The 15,918-nt window shown below is 48.0% G+C and overlaps 1 protein-coding gene across 2 annotated transcripts in view; it reads left to right on the top strand.

Annotated features, from left to right (window-relative positions):
- The window catches only part of SMYD2 (SET and MYND domain containing 2), a 50,697-nt gene that overhangs the window by 16,811 nt on the left and 17,968 nt on the right, over positions 1 to 15,918 (top strand). For both annotated transcript variants that reach the window (XM_045048767.1, XM_023248067.2), the window contains exons 2-5: positions 2,214 to 2,277; positions 11,436 to 11,546; positions 13,990 to 14,050; positions 14,758 to 14,882. In XM_045048767.1, the coding sequence (XP_044904702.1) occupies positions 2,214 to 2,277; positions 11,436 to 11,546; positions 13,990 to 14,050; positions 14,758 to 14,882 (361 nt within the window). The remainder of the gene's footprint in view (positions 1 to 2,213; positions 2,278 to 11,435; positions 11,547 to 13,989; positions 14,051 to 14,757; positions 14,883 to 15,918) is intronic.

The following is a 15,918-nucleotide window of genomic DNA, read 5'->3' as shown; positions in this document are numbered from 1 at the left end:
TTCCTGTCCCTTGTTGTGTGTGGCTTGTAGACTTGGTGGCTGGCTGGGGTGAATGAAGCCTGGCCTGTGGGACCTTTATTATTCGGATGCAATCCCACTAGAGTTCATCCCTGGCTCTCGAGAGCTCTTTGTTGCCCTTTCTTTCCCTTGGGATGTTACCGTAAGGCTAAAAACAAACCTTAGCTTTGTATTTACTTTACTGCTGGCCTCTGTGCAGAAAAAGCCATATAATCTTGCTTTTTCATCTGGTCTAGAGCTAATAAAGATATTTTTGTGATAATTTTCTGATCTTTTTTTATCAGGGGGCCTTAACTCTAGTTTCAGAGGCCCTTCAGGGGTCCATGGATGGTGGCTCAAAGCCTTTGAAATTTCACAAAATTTTCTGTCGTTTTGGGGGGGTTGTTGGGGAGAAGGTAGGATATTGGGAAAATTAATAGCTTCAGTCAAATTCTCAAAGAGGTTCTGTGACCTCTTCCCCCGGAAAAGCAAGTGTCAATGAATGACTGTTTCAGGTGGATATGTCCACGGGGTGGCATCCATTATCCATTTCTAAACACACGTCTTTTTGGAAAGACTTTTCAAAGTTCCCTCCCTGGTTTTGTCCATCTTTGCCTTCCATCCCGATGGCATTTCTGTAAGGTCTCCATCACTAAGTACTTGCTTACAAGTCACATCACAGTGGTTTTTGAGTAGCATCTTCTCCCCCCACCCCCCACCCCCCACCCCCCTTGTTATAAATGCAGGAGAGCAGAGACCATCCATCTCATTTCTCTTTCATTGCACAATGCAAAGGCAGAGCCAGGGTCCCTTCAGATAGATGCACCTTGGGTTGGGGGGAGGGGTACTTTCCACACCCCGCTAAATCAGTGAGTTCCTTTTTAAACAGCTGAGATGTGCAAACTTGGGATATTTATTTATGCCTCAACCACAAGATGTGTTTCTCTCCCACACATTTCTTCAGTCCGCTTCTTGGAATCCAAGCGCCCAAGCGCCGTCATGAAAACTGCAAGGCAGTCTGTTTAGTTCCAACAGTAGCATTTTGGGAACACTCTCGATGCCGTGGGAGTAGTGTGGTGACTGCCGCTCACTGACAAGGAGTGGAGCAGGGGAGGGCTCTGCAGCGTGATTATGTGTGTATGGCAGAGTCTCGGCTCGTCCAGGCCCCGAGCTGCAGGGGGGTGTGGGCGGTGTGGGGGGAGGCGGCTTCACTGCAGTGTCGCACCCCGGCAGCGGTGAGCGTGCCCCTTGTGGCCGTGACGTTGCCACAAGCCAGAAAGCTGCGGTGGGCAGGCATAAGGCAGTGCTCTGGTTTAATATCGCCCACGCCTCAAAGAAATTTCTGGAGGGTTCTGTCCCCTGAGGCCCAATGCAGAGGCTTCTCAGTTTTTGAAAAAGCTTTGGCTTGTCTAACACCACAAACGCGCTGGCACCTAGCCGTTGGGAAACAACGATGTCCCTGTCCTTGATCGGAAGCTGGGGACTAGTAATATGGCAGTGGGCAGGGAGTACTGGCCTAATTACAAAGAGGCAGAAGGATCACTCAGTGGATCACACCGGCAAGGTGGAGTGTATACCTATCACACCCGGAAATCTTTTATCCAAGAATATGTCTCCGCTTGCTGGGTTGCATTATTTTTAAACTTCTCTTTCCGGGCAGCATTTGAATTACCGACACCCTCAGTTCCATCTTCCGCCTCCCGTGCATCTCTAAATAATAAAGGTTGTCACCCACACTGCGTTTTCAGCAGTGACCTCCAGTGCAGGTGACCTCCAGTCCTCTGTAGGAGGTCAGACTTCCCAGACGGTTCTGTGTCTTTCTGTCCCTCTTAGGCAGGTGAGAAAATCAGGACGTAAGAGCCCTTGACTCGCCCCCAAACTACTGAGTAATAGTGCAGGCGATGGTGGGGGTCTGGCTTCCCCGGGCAGGCTCAGGAGTCCAGGAGCACATCGTTCGTCAGTTTGGAAGGTGCCCTTCACACGGTCAGGGTCGGGAAACGTTGGTGCATGTACTGTTTGACTGACTGACTCCTACTCGAGGACTCATTGTGGTCAGAAATCTCCTTTGGGAAAATGCCACTTTATCAGTGGGAGAGTAAGGTAAGGTGAATCTTGGCTCTGCTTTCCGACCAGATGGCTTTTGTTATTGCATGCTAAAATGTGCAGCTCCACATTTCTGTGCCTCTCGCCACTACAGTACCCTTTCTGTTTTTAAGGAAAGAAGGATTGTCCAAATGTGGAAGATGCAAGCAGGCATTTTACTGCAATGTGGAGTGTCAGGTAGGTTCTGGGCCAACTGGCAGGGAGGGCCTTGCTTCCTCTGAAGATCGGGACCCCGATGTCCTTCCTTTCCTTGTCACCACATTTCCCAGCACCCCTTTGCAGCCAACGCTAGAAAGCTTGGTTTGGGCCCAGGATGTGGCCGCATACCCCTGCGTGCTGGCCCAGGACGGACAGGCAGCCGGTGATAGGAGGCAACCCTTGGGGGCCACATGCAGGTGCAGGAGAAGCGGAAAGACACGAGGAGAGCGTGTTGGGGACAGGCAGGTGTGTTACCAAGGTTGACAGTTTGCCCCCAAGGCCACCAGCAACATATGGAACACTGCGGAGATGACACATGAAAATGTTAAAGTGGTGTCTTTAAAATATTTTCATTTTTACTGTCACAGGTCTATATTTTTATAAATCCCCATAAGCAGGGCCACATGTCGCCCATGGCCTGTTCAAACCGAATCTGATTCCAGTCTTAGGTGAGCCCCTGGCACAGCCTTGGTATAACCAGAGGGTGACTGCCCCAGAGTGTCCTTGGAGCTGGTGCCTTGGAAGCAGCCAGGGTTGGGGGGCTGGGGAGGCTGGCTGCATGTAGACCACAGCCATCTGGTTTGAGGGATAAATCTCCAGGGACTCCTGTACCACGGGAATGGGAAGCTTCAGGAGGGGTTTGGAGGCAGTGTTTTCCATGCTTGTCTACTAGATTGTAGTTCCACAGAATGTTCGTAGGTAGGTATTCCACAGAAAATGCATCCCATGTTCTAACAGTTTGAATTTAGGGAGAATATGGTCTTTGACTTCTGTATACCCTCCTTAGTCTGTTTTTTTTGTTTTTTGTTTTTTAATGGAAACCTATTCATACACTGGGAAATGCCAATACTATTTAGTAGTGGCTGTAAGTGACAGGGTGGATCTTCCATATCTTCACCTCTTTCTTGCCATACTTGGTCTCATTTACCTCCCCATCCCAACCCTCAGTCTACTTCTGATTACCCACTATTTTATTTTTTTCTTTCTCTTCTCCCTATGCAGTTGGCCTCTGAAAGTCCCCAAAGAGCATTATTCTTTAGCAGTAGGAGAGGTTGCTAAACCCTGGTGTCCTGTCTGGCCATAGAGCTGCAGTCACAATGGCCCCTTGCCGGAATGAAGCATAGGCTGGGACGTTGGCCCAGGTGTGTCTCCCTTGGCTCGGAAGGCCCGATGTACAACCCGCTTTTCTGTGTCTGCAGAGGTTCAGCCTGTGTGACAGTGAGAATATAAATGGGCTTGTAGTTGAGTTGTCAGGGAGTGTGCGTTCTTTTGAAGAGGGAGGGATCGTACTTGGCTCCTACTGGCTGTGGATAGAGTTTTCTGTAGATGGGTTGCTTTGGTGTTGGGGCGATCAGTGAGCCCTGGGAATTCCAGGATTTGATTCCAGACGTGATGAGTTAGCTCCTTCTGTATTTAGGTTAAATACTTTTAGAAAACTTAACTCATTACATTGTGGTTCTTCAGAGAAGCAAGATAATAAAACCACATAGAGTTCAGACAATATAACATGGAATAGTAGAAGGAGATGATGCTAGCTTTGCAACCTACCAGCTCCGTGAACATGGCAAGTCATGTGAACATGGCAAGTCTCTGAGCTCGGTTTCTCCAAACGTGAATGAACGAAGGCAGCGGGGCCCATCCTGACAGATGTCAAGGACGTAGTGATCTGATAGCTATGAAAGTTCTATATAAACCGTGATGCTCTGTACGGGTATGGGCCTATGAAAAACAATATGACAGTAATTTAGTCTGGACTGAAACTTAGTCGATAAAGTACACAGCATACTTTAGATTTGAGGGACTTTTTTTTTTTGTAACCCTAAGAGAATGGATGGATTCTAAGAACTCGAGAACGTTAACGGTGTATGTTGTGTGAGTCGTGCTTGTGACAAAATGAGTCTTAACTTCCCTGATTAACCGTGAACCCTGCATTAATATGAAATACCAGCACATGCGAGATGCCGAGTTATGTCTAGGTCTTCTGAGCGTGCTGCTAACTTTGCCTCCACTAGGCCTCACTAGGTGTCATTATTTTGATGAATCGTTACAGTCCCCAGTTGGGGTGTTCGAGGCGGCCATTGTGGTTCCCCTTCCCTTCAGGACCTAGTTTCCCAAAGCTGCAGACTCCAAAACCTCATCTGTGAGCACGCAGTGAGGGGTGCTCCCGCTGGGGAGGTCCGCGCATCACCCGGAGGCACCGGCCTGTGTGTATGAGGATGCCCTCATCTCACCTCGTAACAGGCAGTTTGCCGCCTGTACGTTCTCCTGTGGACAGATTGTCCAAGTGGTCGGACGCTGATGAGACGGCTTGGCTGGCAGGGAAGCCCGGCACGGGGGTGCCGCTCTGTGACGCAAAGTCGTGTTCAGAGGCCCTCGGGCCAAGACAGCTTGCCGTGTCCAGCCTGGCGGTGTGGAGGCCTTCCTGCTCCTGACCCCTTGCCGGGGCCAGGACTCCATCAGCCCTGGCGGGAACTTCTGCAGGTCCATTTCTCTGTGCTTCTGCGAAGTATCTGGCGGATCAATCACCCTCCTAGGCGACACGCGATACACGCTTCCTGATCCCACTTGTTGCCGGAGGTGACAGGCCGGACTTCATCTGGAAGTTTCACTTTTGTTCCACCTGTCCCCTTTTGCTGAAGGGAGAGGTTAATGGCCGCCAAGGTTTTCCATCCTTCAGCACCGAAGAACTAAATCAGTGCAGGGCAGTGGGTTGTAGTGACATAGAACGGTCCTACGGGTTTAATAAAAGTAAGTGCCTGGAAATACATGGCGGGTCAGGAGCTTCATACAGAAAATCATTAGGGAGGAATCTGGGGCGTTAGCTCCAGATAAAAATGTATTCAGGGTTCCTCCCAGGGGGATGCTGGGTTGGGATCAAAGGGGAGGCTGTGCTGCAGGAGGGAACGTGGCACAGAACAAGGACAGCGATGGTTAAGAGGCAGGTAACTGAGCGATTCTCCACCTAAGAAAGCATCAGCTGCTCCTCTTACCTGGGCCTTCTTCGCAGGCGGACCCCGCCCACCTGGAGTCCCGCACGTGGGCACCAGAGAGCAGAGGGTGGGGCCGGAGTGGAGGTTACCGGGTCTGGGATGGCAGCGGTGACACCCACAGTGGTTGGGTGGCCTGCCCAAGGTCACAGTGGCAGAGCTGGGACTAGACTGTGCAGACCGCTGGCAGAGGGCCGTCACCACTTCCCAGCACTGTGCTCAGGAGTCCCAAGGGCCCTTGGGAGAGGGCCCTATGCTATAGGAACGTGGCAGAGAAATGGCCTTTAATAAATGTGAGAGGGGGGAGCCCCTCTGGTGGCGTTGTCTCCGCCAAAAATCTCTCCAAGAGTGCTAAGGCACGCGTTCCTCCCCGTGGCTGTCCCCTTTCCGGGAGCGCAGCGTCTTAGGAGGCCCTGTTCACTATGTGTGTGTCCTCTCTCCGAGCCCTCCTCTCCAACTGCATTGCTTTAGGAGTTTGCTTTATTTTATACAATTTGGTGATATCTTGTCCCATTTACTTTTCTCTTCATTCACTTGACTCGGTGTGATCCTGCCAGAGGAAAGATTTTAATTGATGATGCATGAAAGGATAATGGGAGGAAACATAAAAGAAATAGCAATTCCTTTTTAGTTAGGCTTATTTTGTAACCTGTATGTTTTAATGAACTCTATTTATTTTTATAAATATGCCTGGAAAGCTAAGTATATCATTCCCCTCACTTAGGCTTCTTCATTAAATTGCACCGTGACACGTTCAAGAGAATAGTCTTACGAAGTTATTTTATAGAGGAGCCATAGAGAGTAGAACTTTCTAGGGTATTATTTCTTAACATCAACAAAGAGAAAAGAAACGATTTGTGATTCCTAAATGGAGGTGATGGGGTTAGGAGTATGCTTTTGAAAGGAAGAAGGAGCATACCCTGATGGGTGTAAAAAAACATGTTTGAAGAGCACGTGACTCAGGATGAGAGAAAATTTGTGACTTTTGTCATTGACTAGGAAATAGCCCCGGCATAGAAAATGCCTAAGAAATGCCCATCTGACCCTGTTGTCGTTATGGGTGATTTAGCGAATGGGGCCGGAGTCGTAGGTTCAGTCCTGGTGAAATTCACTTTGGTCTCATAGCCCAAACCGAGGAAGCATCTTGAACTTGATCACTCTTTTCTCTAAATGTTTCACATCCGCGGTAAGAAAGCATGTGGATGAATGAACGAGCGCATCCCACTGCTCTTGTGTCGGACCAGAAAACAAGACACGTGTCCTTGTGATGGCGGTTCAGCAGCCTTCCCGTGAGATGGTCGGTGCGTACCTGACGGCTTTTGCTCTGTTCCTCTGGAAGATAATGGTAGTGGCAGCAGAGATCACGTGACGTTTTCTTACTATTCCACATTTCAGGAAGTCACACGCATTTGTCCAAGTAGACTATGTCTGTTTTGAAAGCTCCATTACAGCAAGAGAAACACCAGGCGCAAGAGTTAGAAAGGGGTCTGCACAATAAAACCCCCCATCTCCTTGTCCAGGAAGACAACGTACCATCTCACTCAGCAAAAAACTGGAGGAAATAGCAATCACTCTTTACTTCCAGCGTTGGAAATGCTGGCGTACCAGGAGACAATTTCACAGCTCTTTATGCATCTTTAGGCATTTTTGTCCATGCACAAAAAGGAAAATCAGGCAGAGCATGATTATGCTGACTGAAAATGAAGAAGTTTATAAAGGGTACAGAAATGAAGAAGTTTATAAAGGGTACAGAAATTTCTGTATCTTTTATGTAGATTTAGTTGTTTAATTTTATTCCACAAATACTCTGTGCTCATTTTAGAAAAATTAGAAAGTACAGTCTGAAATGAGAACAAAAGGAGGATCCATAATCTTGTCCTTCCACAGAAAATCACTACTAGCACTTTGGGATGTGTCTTTCTGAGTCCTTCCTGTGTATTTGTATAATTTTCTGGAAAATAGGATCCAAATTTACATAAAATTGTATAAAGATTACAATCAGAGCAGGAGTATTAGCTTGACTTTTGAACAAAAACATTAGAAAAAGTCTGGGGCGCCTGGGTGGCTCAATCAGTTAAGCATCCGACTTTGGCTCAGGTCATGATCTCACAGTTCGTGGGTTCGAGCCCCACGTCGGGCTCTGTGCTGACAGCTCAGAGCCTGGAGCCTGCTTTGGATTCTGTGTCTCCCTCCCTCTCTCTCTCTCTCTCTCTCTGCCCCTCCCCTGCTCACATTCTGTCTCTGTCTCTGTCTCTCTCTCTCTCTCTCTCTCCTCTCTCAAAATAAATAAACATTAAAAAAAATTAAAAAAAAAAGAAAATAAAAAGTTGTAGAGGGGCTCCTGGGTGGCTCAGTTGGTTAAGTGTTCGACATCAGCTCAGGTCATGATCTTATGGTTCATGGGTTCGAGCTCCGCGTCAGGCTCTGTGCTGACAGCTCAGAGCCTGGAGCCTGCTTCAGATTCTGTGTCTTCCTTTCTCCCGGCCCCTCCCCTGCACATGTGCTCTCTCTCTTTCTCTTTCTCCTTCTCTCTCTCTCTCTCTCAAAAATAAACATTAAAAGAATTTTAAAAATGGAAGTCTTAGAAAAACTGACAAAAATGTTTTAAAAATTAGCATAAAGGGTTCTCTGTGTATAAACAAACTGCCAATACTAGAAAACAAAACTATTAATTGGTAACATTTATTCCTGTTCATCAGGCTAGCTTAAATTTTTTTCAATTTTGTCCAATCCGATTGTTTACAATTTTTTATAGTCATAACTAGGGCACATGCCCCTGGTGGGTTCTCTATGATGTGTGGACCATCTCTCCAGTAGAAGAAGTATGTAAGGATATGCCCAGAACCTGACATTTCTGTCAGATGCTCTCCTCCCTCCCACCTTTTTGTTAAAAAAAAAAAAAAAAAAAAAAAAGAATTACAGCTGAGCAGTGCCACTGAGGTACATCTCTGTCTTTCCTCCTTTAATCCACATTTCTCACCACCTTCCAGCAGAGAGTGAAAACTTATTCTGGGAAATTCCGCTTAATGAAACTTAAATGAATCTGCACTTTGCATCTATCTGACTCTCTGATTTGACTGCCATGTGTGGGATTGTCTCACGTGGTGCTCTTTATAGGTCTCCTGACATAGTCATGAACTTCTTAAAGTCAAGGACTACGCTTCCCATCCCTGCCTCTAGGGTCAGTGGTAGGACTTACTGAATGAATGAACAAACCAGGGAATGAACAGTTAAGCAGTGCTTTCTGAGAGGGCACTATGTGCCAGGCACTGTTCCGGATGAGCTGTTGGATCCTCACAGGGAGCCTTTGTGGTTGCATGAATGCCCGATTATTCCTACATGAAGGTCCGCCATTTCTTGGTCATCTTCAGGCTTCGTATCCGATTGCCACTGTTGGAAGGTGTAAAACCAGAGACTCAGAATCCTGGACCTGCTAAGTAACTCGGGGATTATGTTATTTACAGCCAAGGGTACAGATGCAGAGGGATTAAGAGGTCTGCCTAGTGTCACATAGCTGCAGAACGGGGACAAGAACGCAGGTTTCCTGAGCCCCAGACCAGTGTCTGCTTGACAGCTCTCTGCTCTTCTCCCACAGTGTCCCTTGTAGTCTGGTTCCCTTCCCTGTGGGGACACATTCATATCAGTAAGTGTCATCGTTGTGTGTTATTTATACTAACATTAATTTTATGTTAATTCTATTACTAAGCTAATTCTATTAGGAAACAATAGATAAATCACAGTAAGAAAGGTTCGTATTAAACTTCTCTCTCCCAGGAGTTGTCGTTGTTAAACACTGATACCAAGACCTACAGTTCGGAAAAGCAACCTCTGGGAGGCTCTGTGGAGTCCTTCTCCTAGAACCCCCAGTTTCACCCCAGACACTCGCTCACAGATGCTAATTATCCGTCTGGCCCCGGCCGGCGGTCCCTGTTTCCTGCAGCTATCCCGAGGCCTGATGCCCTCTTGTCTTTTCTCTCTTTGCCTCATCACTGTGCTCTCATTTCAGGCTTTGGCTAAAAACAGATCCCCTTCTCCCTTGTGCATATCTTGTCATTTCTTTCTCTCCCTGCTCTTAGTTATATTCGGCACGGCGTTATTCAATCGTGCAGAACATCTTGGCACAGAATTTGAGCCAATGGCCTGTGCCACGTAGCGTATTAAGCCATTAGGTGACATGGTGTTTTTCCTTCTTGGGATGGAGGTGGGGGGCAAAGGGGTAGAGAGACATCTTCATTCATTCAGCAACTTCATTAAGTGCCTTGTAAATGCCAGGCCTTGTTCTAGGTTCTGGGGTTATAAATGTGGAAAAAAGCACACCAGACTGAGTTCCTTTATTTTAATGGGGAGAGACAGATACTAACCAAAACACTTACAAATATGCAGTGTATCAGGTGGTGAGAAGTGCGTAAGAAGCCTGGAGCAAGGAAATGGACAGTGACGGGCATGTGTTGTTTTGATAGGCTATTCATGGCAGGCATCTTGGGAAGGTGACATTTGAGCAGAGATGTGGAAGAGTGAGGCAGGGAGCAAAATGGGTATCTAGGGGGAGAGGGCCGTAGTCAGGGATACAGCGGGTGAGAAAGGTCTTGCGGCAGGAGCATGCGCGGTCTGTTTAAGGAGTTGCAGGGGGACTGTGTGGTTGACGTGGAGTGGGGCAAGGAGAGCGTTGTAGGAGGCGATGAGGTCAGAGGAGTGGAGCGGGCTCCCGTCCTGAGTGGCTCATCGTTATCTTTAAGGTTTTGCCTTTGGCTGTGAGACGAGAAGCCGTTTGAAGGTTCTGAGCTGAGACCTGGTGGGATCTGAGTTCTGTGTGGCAGGATGGACCGCCCGGGCTGCTCTGTGGGCATGGCCCACAGGGGCAGGGGCAGAAGCAGGCGTCCGGGTGGGAGGCCTGGGCAGTACTGGTGGCGGGGCAGGGCAGGAAGGCGGGGCCGGGAAAGGCGGTCGGGTTCCTGATGGTTCTGAAGGCAGGGAGAACGGATGTGCCGGAGGTGAATGTGGAGTGTGAGGGGGTGAGAACACGGATGTCCCCGGGTTCCAGCCTGAGCATCGGAAAGAACAGGCTGGCCGTTTTCTGAGGTGGGGAGGCCGAGGGAAGAAGAGGACACACCCAATTCTGTGGAGAGAGAGCAAGTCTGAAGACTCCCGTCCATAAGCCAAGTGCTCTGACGCTTCCCCCCTCCAGTCATCCTCCCTCCACCCTCCACCCCCAGCCCTCGCCCATTCCTCCCAGTTTCCAGCTCTGCTTCCGCTCTTCCTGCGGTGTCCTCGCCCCCGCTGTCCCTGGCCCCTTCACGCCAGCACTGCTGGGTTTTGTCAGTCAGTGGTGAGCTCCATGACGTCCAGCCAGTTCTCAGTCATTCCACCAGCCTCGTCACCAGCGGCCACATCACCAGTCCTCCGCCTTCCTCAGACTACTTTCCTCCTTGGCTGCCACGGCACCATGCTGTCCGTCCTCCCTCACCCCGCCTCTCTCCACCGATGGCGTCTTTGCCCTGCCAGTAGTGGCCCAACCTGGGCCATAGGAGTGGCCAGATGGGACCAAAAGGAATACAGTGTCCCTATGCTATCAACTGAATGTTTAAGGAGTCTGTATTCCTAAATATCCCCAATAGCTGCCTTTGCCAGACTCTTTGAGGGCCCTCGACAAAGCCTTCATTTGTGTTTTGCTTTTTATCACCTGTACAAGGGGACTAGTTGCTGAGTACAGCTATCAGTTATTTGCCCTGATGTGAAGAGAGAACCATCCAGGACCGTGAGGGAGCAGGGCCACATCAATGGCTAATGCCCCGTCACTCACCACTGTGGTTTGACAACTCCCACAGATAATGGAAAGCTGTAGGAGTTGTTTGGAATAACCAGAGGCTGCAGAAAGACACGAGATGCGTGATGAAAAAACACAAAGCAGATTTTCTCATCCCAGCAGCCTTGGCCAGGCCCAAGTCAAGGTCATACAGCCGTCTCTATCTTAAAGGATGTTTTTATCTCTAGCTTTTATGAGCACCATCATGTTTTCCAAAAGGAAACATATTTCACTTGACCCTAACTAGAGGGACTTACTGCGTCCTCTCTTCTCGAACTTTATTCCTGTGTGTGTGTGTTTGTGTGTGTGTGTGTGTGTGTTTAATCCTTTTTTTTTAACCTTCCCAGAAAGAAGATTGGCCCATGCACAAGCTGGAATGTTCTCCCATGGTTGTTTTTGGGGAAAACTGGAATCCCTCAGAGACTGTGAGGCTGACTGCAAGGATTCTGGCCAAACAGGTGAGGAAATGGGCTAATATTCAAGTGCATTTTCTTTTCTTTTTTTCTTAAAGGTCAGAAAGATGAGTGACCTGTGGGTGGTGATCGGCTCTTGTTAAACATTCTTGGACTCTGTTTCCTGCCATGTCCCTATGGACGGGCGTGGGAACGGCAGTCCCGGCGTAAGCTGGTCTGTCCTTTGTCCCCTGCTAATAGGATGTCACTTATCCTAGGCCAGGGGCATAGCCACAGCTGTTAAGTTCTGAACTTTTTATGATAGGTTTACATAGAAAAATAGGGCCTTTTAAAGCATGAAGACCCGAGTGAAAACAACTAGAGCATCCCAGGGACCCAGACTGGCCTGAGAAGCGTCGCGATTTTCCCTTTTCTTTCTGACACCTGGAGGGCACCCCACCTCTCCCCCGTGCTGTGCGCTGTCCCTCCCTGCCTCCATACTTGCTCTTGCCCAGACAGGCAAGGGATGGGATAGAGCCACCAGCACGGTCTATGCAAAGGAGAAGGGAAAGAGGAGTGGAAAGAAGTAGAGATCGAGGTAAGGGGAGAGAGGAAGAGGGTAAAAGACAGAAGAAGAAGCAAAGAAAGAATTGCCCCCAGTGGGAGCAGATGACGGCTGTGAACAGTTTCTAGCACTGATGATGCCAGGACCGGGGTCCTCTGCTGTTCTTTGTCAGTCCTTACTGGTTGTGGGCTGATGACGCCGATCTCCAAAGGACCAAACCAAAGAAAGGGGGGAAGCACCGTAGGGCATGTCCTTGTGACACCGTGAAGTAGGTCGTGTGGCACTTACAAGGCATAGATCCGTGGAGGCGCTCGCTAATACTGAGGAAGTTGGTGGCAGGACCTCTGTACTGTAATGTTTTGAAGCTGAAATTTCATCCACCTCTTCTTCACACCTACCTCCCTGCTTCCCTTTAAAACTTTCTATTTTTTACCTAAGCCAAATGTGATTGTAATGACTGGCACATATCTGTCCCCAACCCAAGTTAGGATCCTGGGCGACATAAACAGAAGTAGAACATTTCCGAACTCTGAGGTCATTGTTCCATTATGTGCAGCTTGGGTCAGGTGCTCGCTGAACTGCCACTTCATCAGCTCATGGGGCAACCAAAGGATTCAAGGGTTGCCTGCAGGCTGAGACCAAAAACTCCAAATGGTTTTCCCTGGAGGATGTTGACTTTTGTGTCCTTATGAACAATTGTCTTTAAACATATGCTGAGTTCGCGGTCAGAGGAAAGGGTAGGAGGAAATGGGGTGCCTCTGGGAGGCGTCAGGGTGAATAAACCACCACAGTTAGATCTCTAAGTGTCTTGGGAAGATGGGTGACTGGTTTGTTGGTTCTTCCCTCCCCCGCCTCCAACTCTACCATGTCGTTTATAGAAATTGTGGTTAAGAATTCAGACGAAGCTGGTGTGCTTTCCTAAAGGAGAAGCCTTCCCAGGCAAGAAGCCTTGCTAATCTTATAGAAATGTGTCCTGTGAATGGGAGATTTCTGCTCCAAAAAGAACAATTGAAGTGTTCGGGCACCAGGAGGGGGTCTGAATGCTCTGATGAGTTTATACCAGTTCCATTCAACTTTTATTATAATTACTACTACTACTAATAGTCTATTAAATGAAAAGTTACCTGCCCATCTTTTCATCTCAGTAGGACTGGATGATTAGAAAAACCAGACCATTTGTATTCTAGTAGCTTGCAAAGGATTAGGGGAGACAGGCTACCCAACTACCAAGGGGAAGCTTAACATGTTAACTAGGGAGGTGAGAGCGCCCTGTTAGACCACCTGTATCCCCAAATTGAATAGCCAGATTACAAAGACACGGCCTCAGGCCAGCTCTTGAGCTCCGCTTTTGAACTCTTGTCAACACCAAGTTTATTCATGTTCTCAAAGCCTAGCAGGTTTACTATTGTTAGCTCCTCTTGGGGTGTCTAGAACAAAGCCAGAAACACGTTTAAAGTGAATCTGGGCTCACAGATACCACCAAAAGTGTTCTTTTTGAAACACAGAATTTGAGATCATTTTAGCCTATGCTTAAAGAAAGTGTAAAATGGATGGGGGGTTTGATTTTGTTCCTTTTTAGAAGGAGAAATAATAAATAGGATGGTTTCTCTGTAGACTCAGAGTCCTTTTAAGTCGGGGCCCTAAAAAGTTGATTTCCCGCCACTCTGCTTTCCCGTAACAGGCATTCTTGAGCCTACTGTGTGCATATGGCATTATCGGGGAGTCAGGAATGTGGCAGAAGCTTTAACAAGTTTTCTGAAGGAGTCTGTCGGGTTTGGGTGTTGGGCAGACACTCTCCAAGCCCGATGACAGGACTCCTTAGAGAGTTTTCTTTGCTTCATTGAGGATCGTTGCTCTTCCTTCACGTCGATGTAAAAGCGAAAGCAGTGTTTTTTGCCCCAGTGGTTAAAATCTCCTTCTCTGTGATTTCTTTCCAATTGCTAGAAAATCCACCCAGAGAGAACGCCTTCAGAGAAATTGTTAGCTGTGAAGGAGTTTGAATCACGTAAGTCTGTCTGTGACTTCTGTGACTGGCCGAAGAGTTATTTTAGCGACACCGTTAATGGGGACTAAGGATTGAAGAAGGGAAATTGCGGAAAGCTTGTATTCGTCGCGGTGGTGGGGATTTTAATTACTAGTTTTTACTTTGATTTGTGTGCTGTTTTGAAAAATGACTATAACTTTTTTTTTTCTGAGTTGACATGATTAGTAGGAAATAATTAAGGGGAAGTAGGAACTCGCGGATGAATTATTGCGTCCCAAGCGATCTCCTGCTGGCTCTCCTGGCGTGCTGAATATTTTTGTATCTTTGCTGAATTGCAGTCCTGTAAACAGCTGATGGCCTGACCGAAAAGCATTAAGCCAGGGCTGTCCAGCTTCTTGACCATGACACAGATTCCAGGGCCAGTGGGGGGAGAGGGGGCTGGGCCAGACCGAGGCTGGTTATCCATCCTGGCCACCCATTCCTGACCTCGTTACTAACAGTCAGTTGAAATTTCATGATCTGAGTGACTTCCCGGTTGTCACAGGAAGAGAAGGAAGAAACGGCATGCTTTTCTTTGCCTAGAGTTTATCATTTAGACCAAGTAGTGGGGAAGAAGATCTTCTAGGGGCTCTGCGTATTTTTTTTTTCCCTGCCATTTATAGTAAGGAAAGGATGTAGCTAGAAATCCAGCCTTCCTCCCTGGTGAATAATGGTTTGCTTACCCACAGATCTGGATAAACTAGACAATGAGAAGAAGGACTTGATTCAGAGTGATGTTGCTGCCCTTCATCACTTCTACTCCAAGCACCTCGAATTTCCCGACAGTGATAGCCTGGTGGTCCTCTTTGCCCAGGTAAGAATGCCAGCATCAGGTGACGCTTACTCTAGCCATTCCCTCCCTGCCCAGTCCTTCTCCCCAGCACACACTCGGGAAAGATAAAACTGAAAAAGATTTTAAAAAGTTTAAAAAGATAAACTGAAACAGACTGACGGCTTCTATGAGGACAAGGCTGTTGACCTGTTGGACCCTGTTCTGCAGAGCCCTGCTCAGTGACCTTGAGCAGACCTTGGCCTGGCCCTCCGATGGTGGTACATAGGAGAGTTGCCCTACCTCTGCCTCTTGCTAGAGAGACAGCTGATGAAAGCAGAGGGGTTGCAGTGCCCCAGTACTGTGGCCTACTTGGAAGCTCCTTGAAAGGAGAGGACCATTTTTTTAAACAAGTGTTTTAATGTTTGTTTATTTTGAAGGAGAAAGTGACACAGTGTGAGCGGGGAAGGGGTAGAGAGACAGGGAGACACAGAATCCAAAGCAGGCTCCAGGCTCTGAGCTGTCAGCACAGAGGCCGATGTGGGGCTCGAACTCACAAATGGTGAGATCATGACTTGAGCCAAAGTCCGACGCTTAACTGACTGAGCCATCCAGGTGCCCCTGAAAGGAAAAGACCATTTGAGATTTCTACATTAAATCTGACTTTTCTTCTCTTAAGCCTTCCATTCTGACAGCAGTGTTTTTTACTGCTACCAACACTATGTTGATAAAGCACAGGCAATCCAGACATCCTCAAGAAGGAGGCCCTCTCAAGATGGCCCTAGAGAGTGGGCACCTGGGTGGCTCAGTGGGTTAAGCATATGACTTCAGCTCAGGTCATGATCTCACAGTTCGTGAGTTCAAGCCCTGCATTGGGCTCTGTGCTGACGGCTCAGAGGCTGGAGCCTGCTTTGGATTCTGTGTCTCCCTCTCTCTCTGCCCCTCCCCAACTCACACTCTGTCTCTCTCTCAAAAAATAAATAAACATTAGATTTAAAAAAAAAAAAAAAAAAAAGATGGCCCTAGGGAGGACAGTCACCATGGAGAGGAGTCCGAGTGAGTCTAGGTACAGGAAGTCTTT

Source organism: Felis catus, chromosome F1 (assembly GCF_018350175.1).
Source record: "Felis catus isolate Fca126 chromosome F1, F.catus_Fca126_mat1.0, whole genome shotgun sequence".
Classification (NCBI taxonomy): domain Eukaryota; kingdom Metazoa; phylum Chordata; class Mammalia; order Carnivora; family Felidae; genus Felis; species Felis catus.
This window is presented reverse-complemented; position numbering and strand designations above follow the sequence as displayed.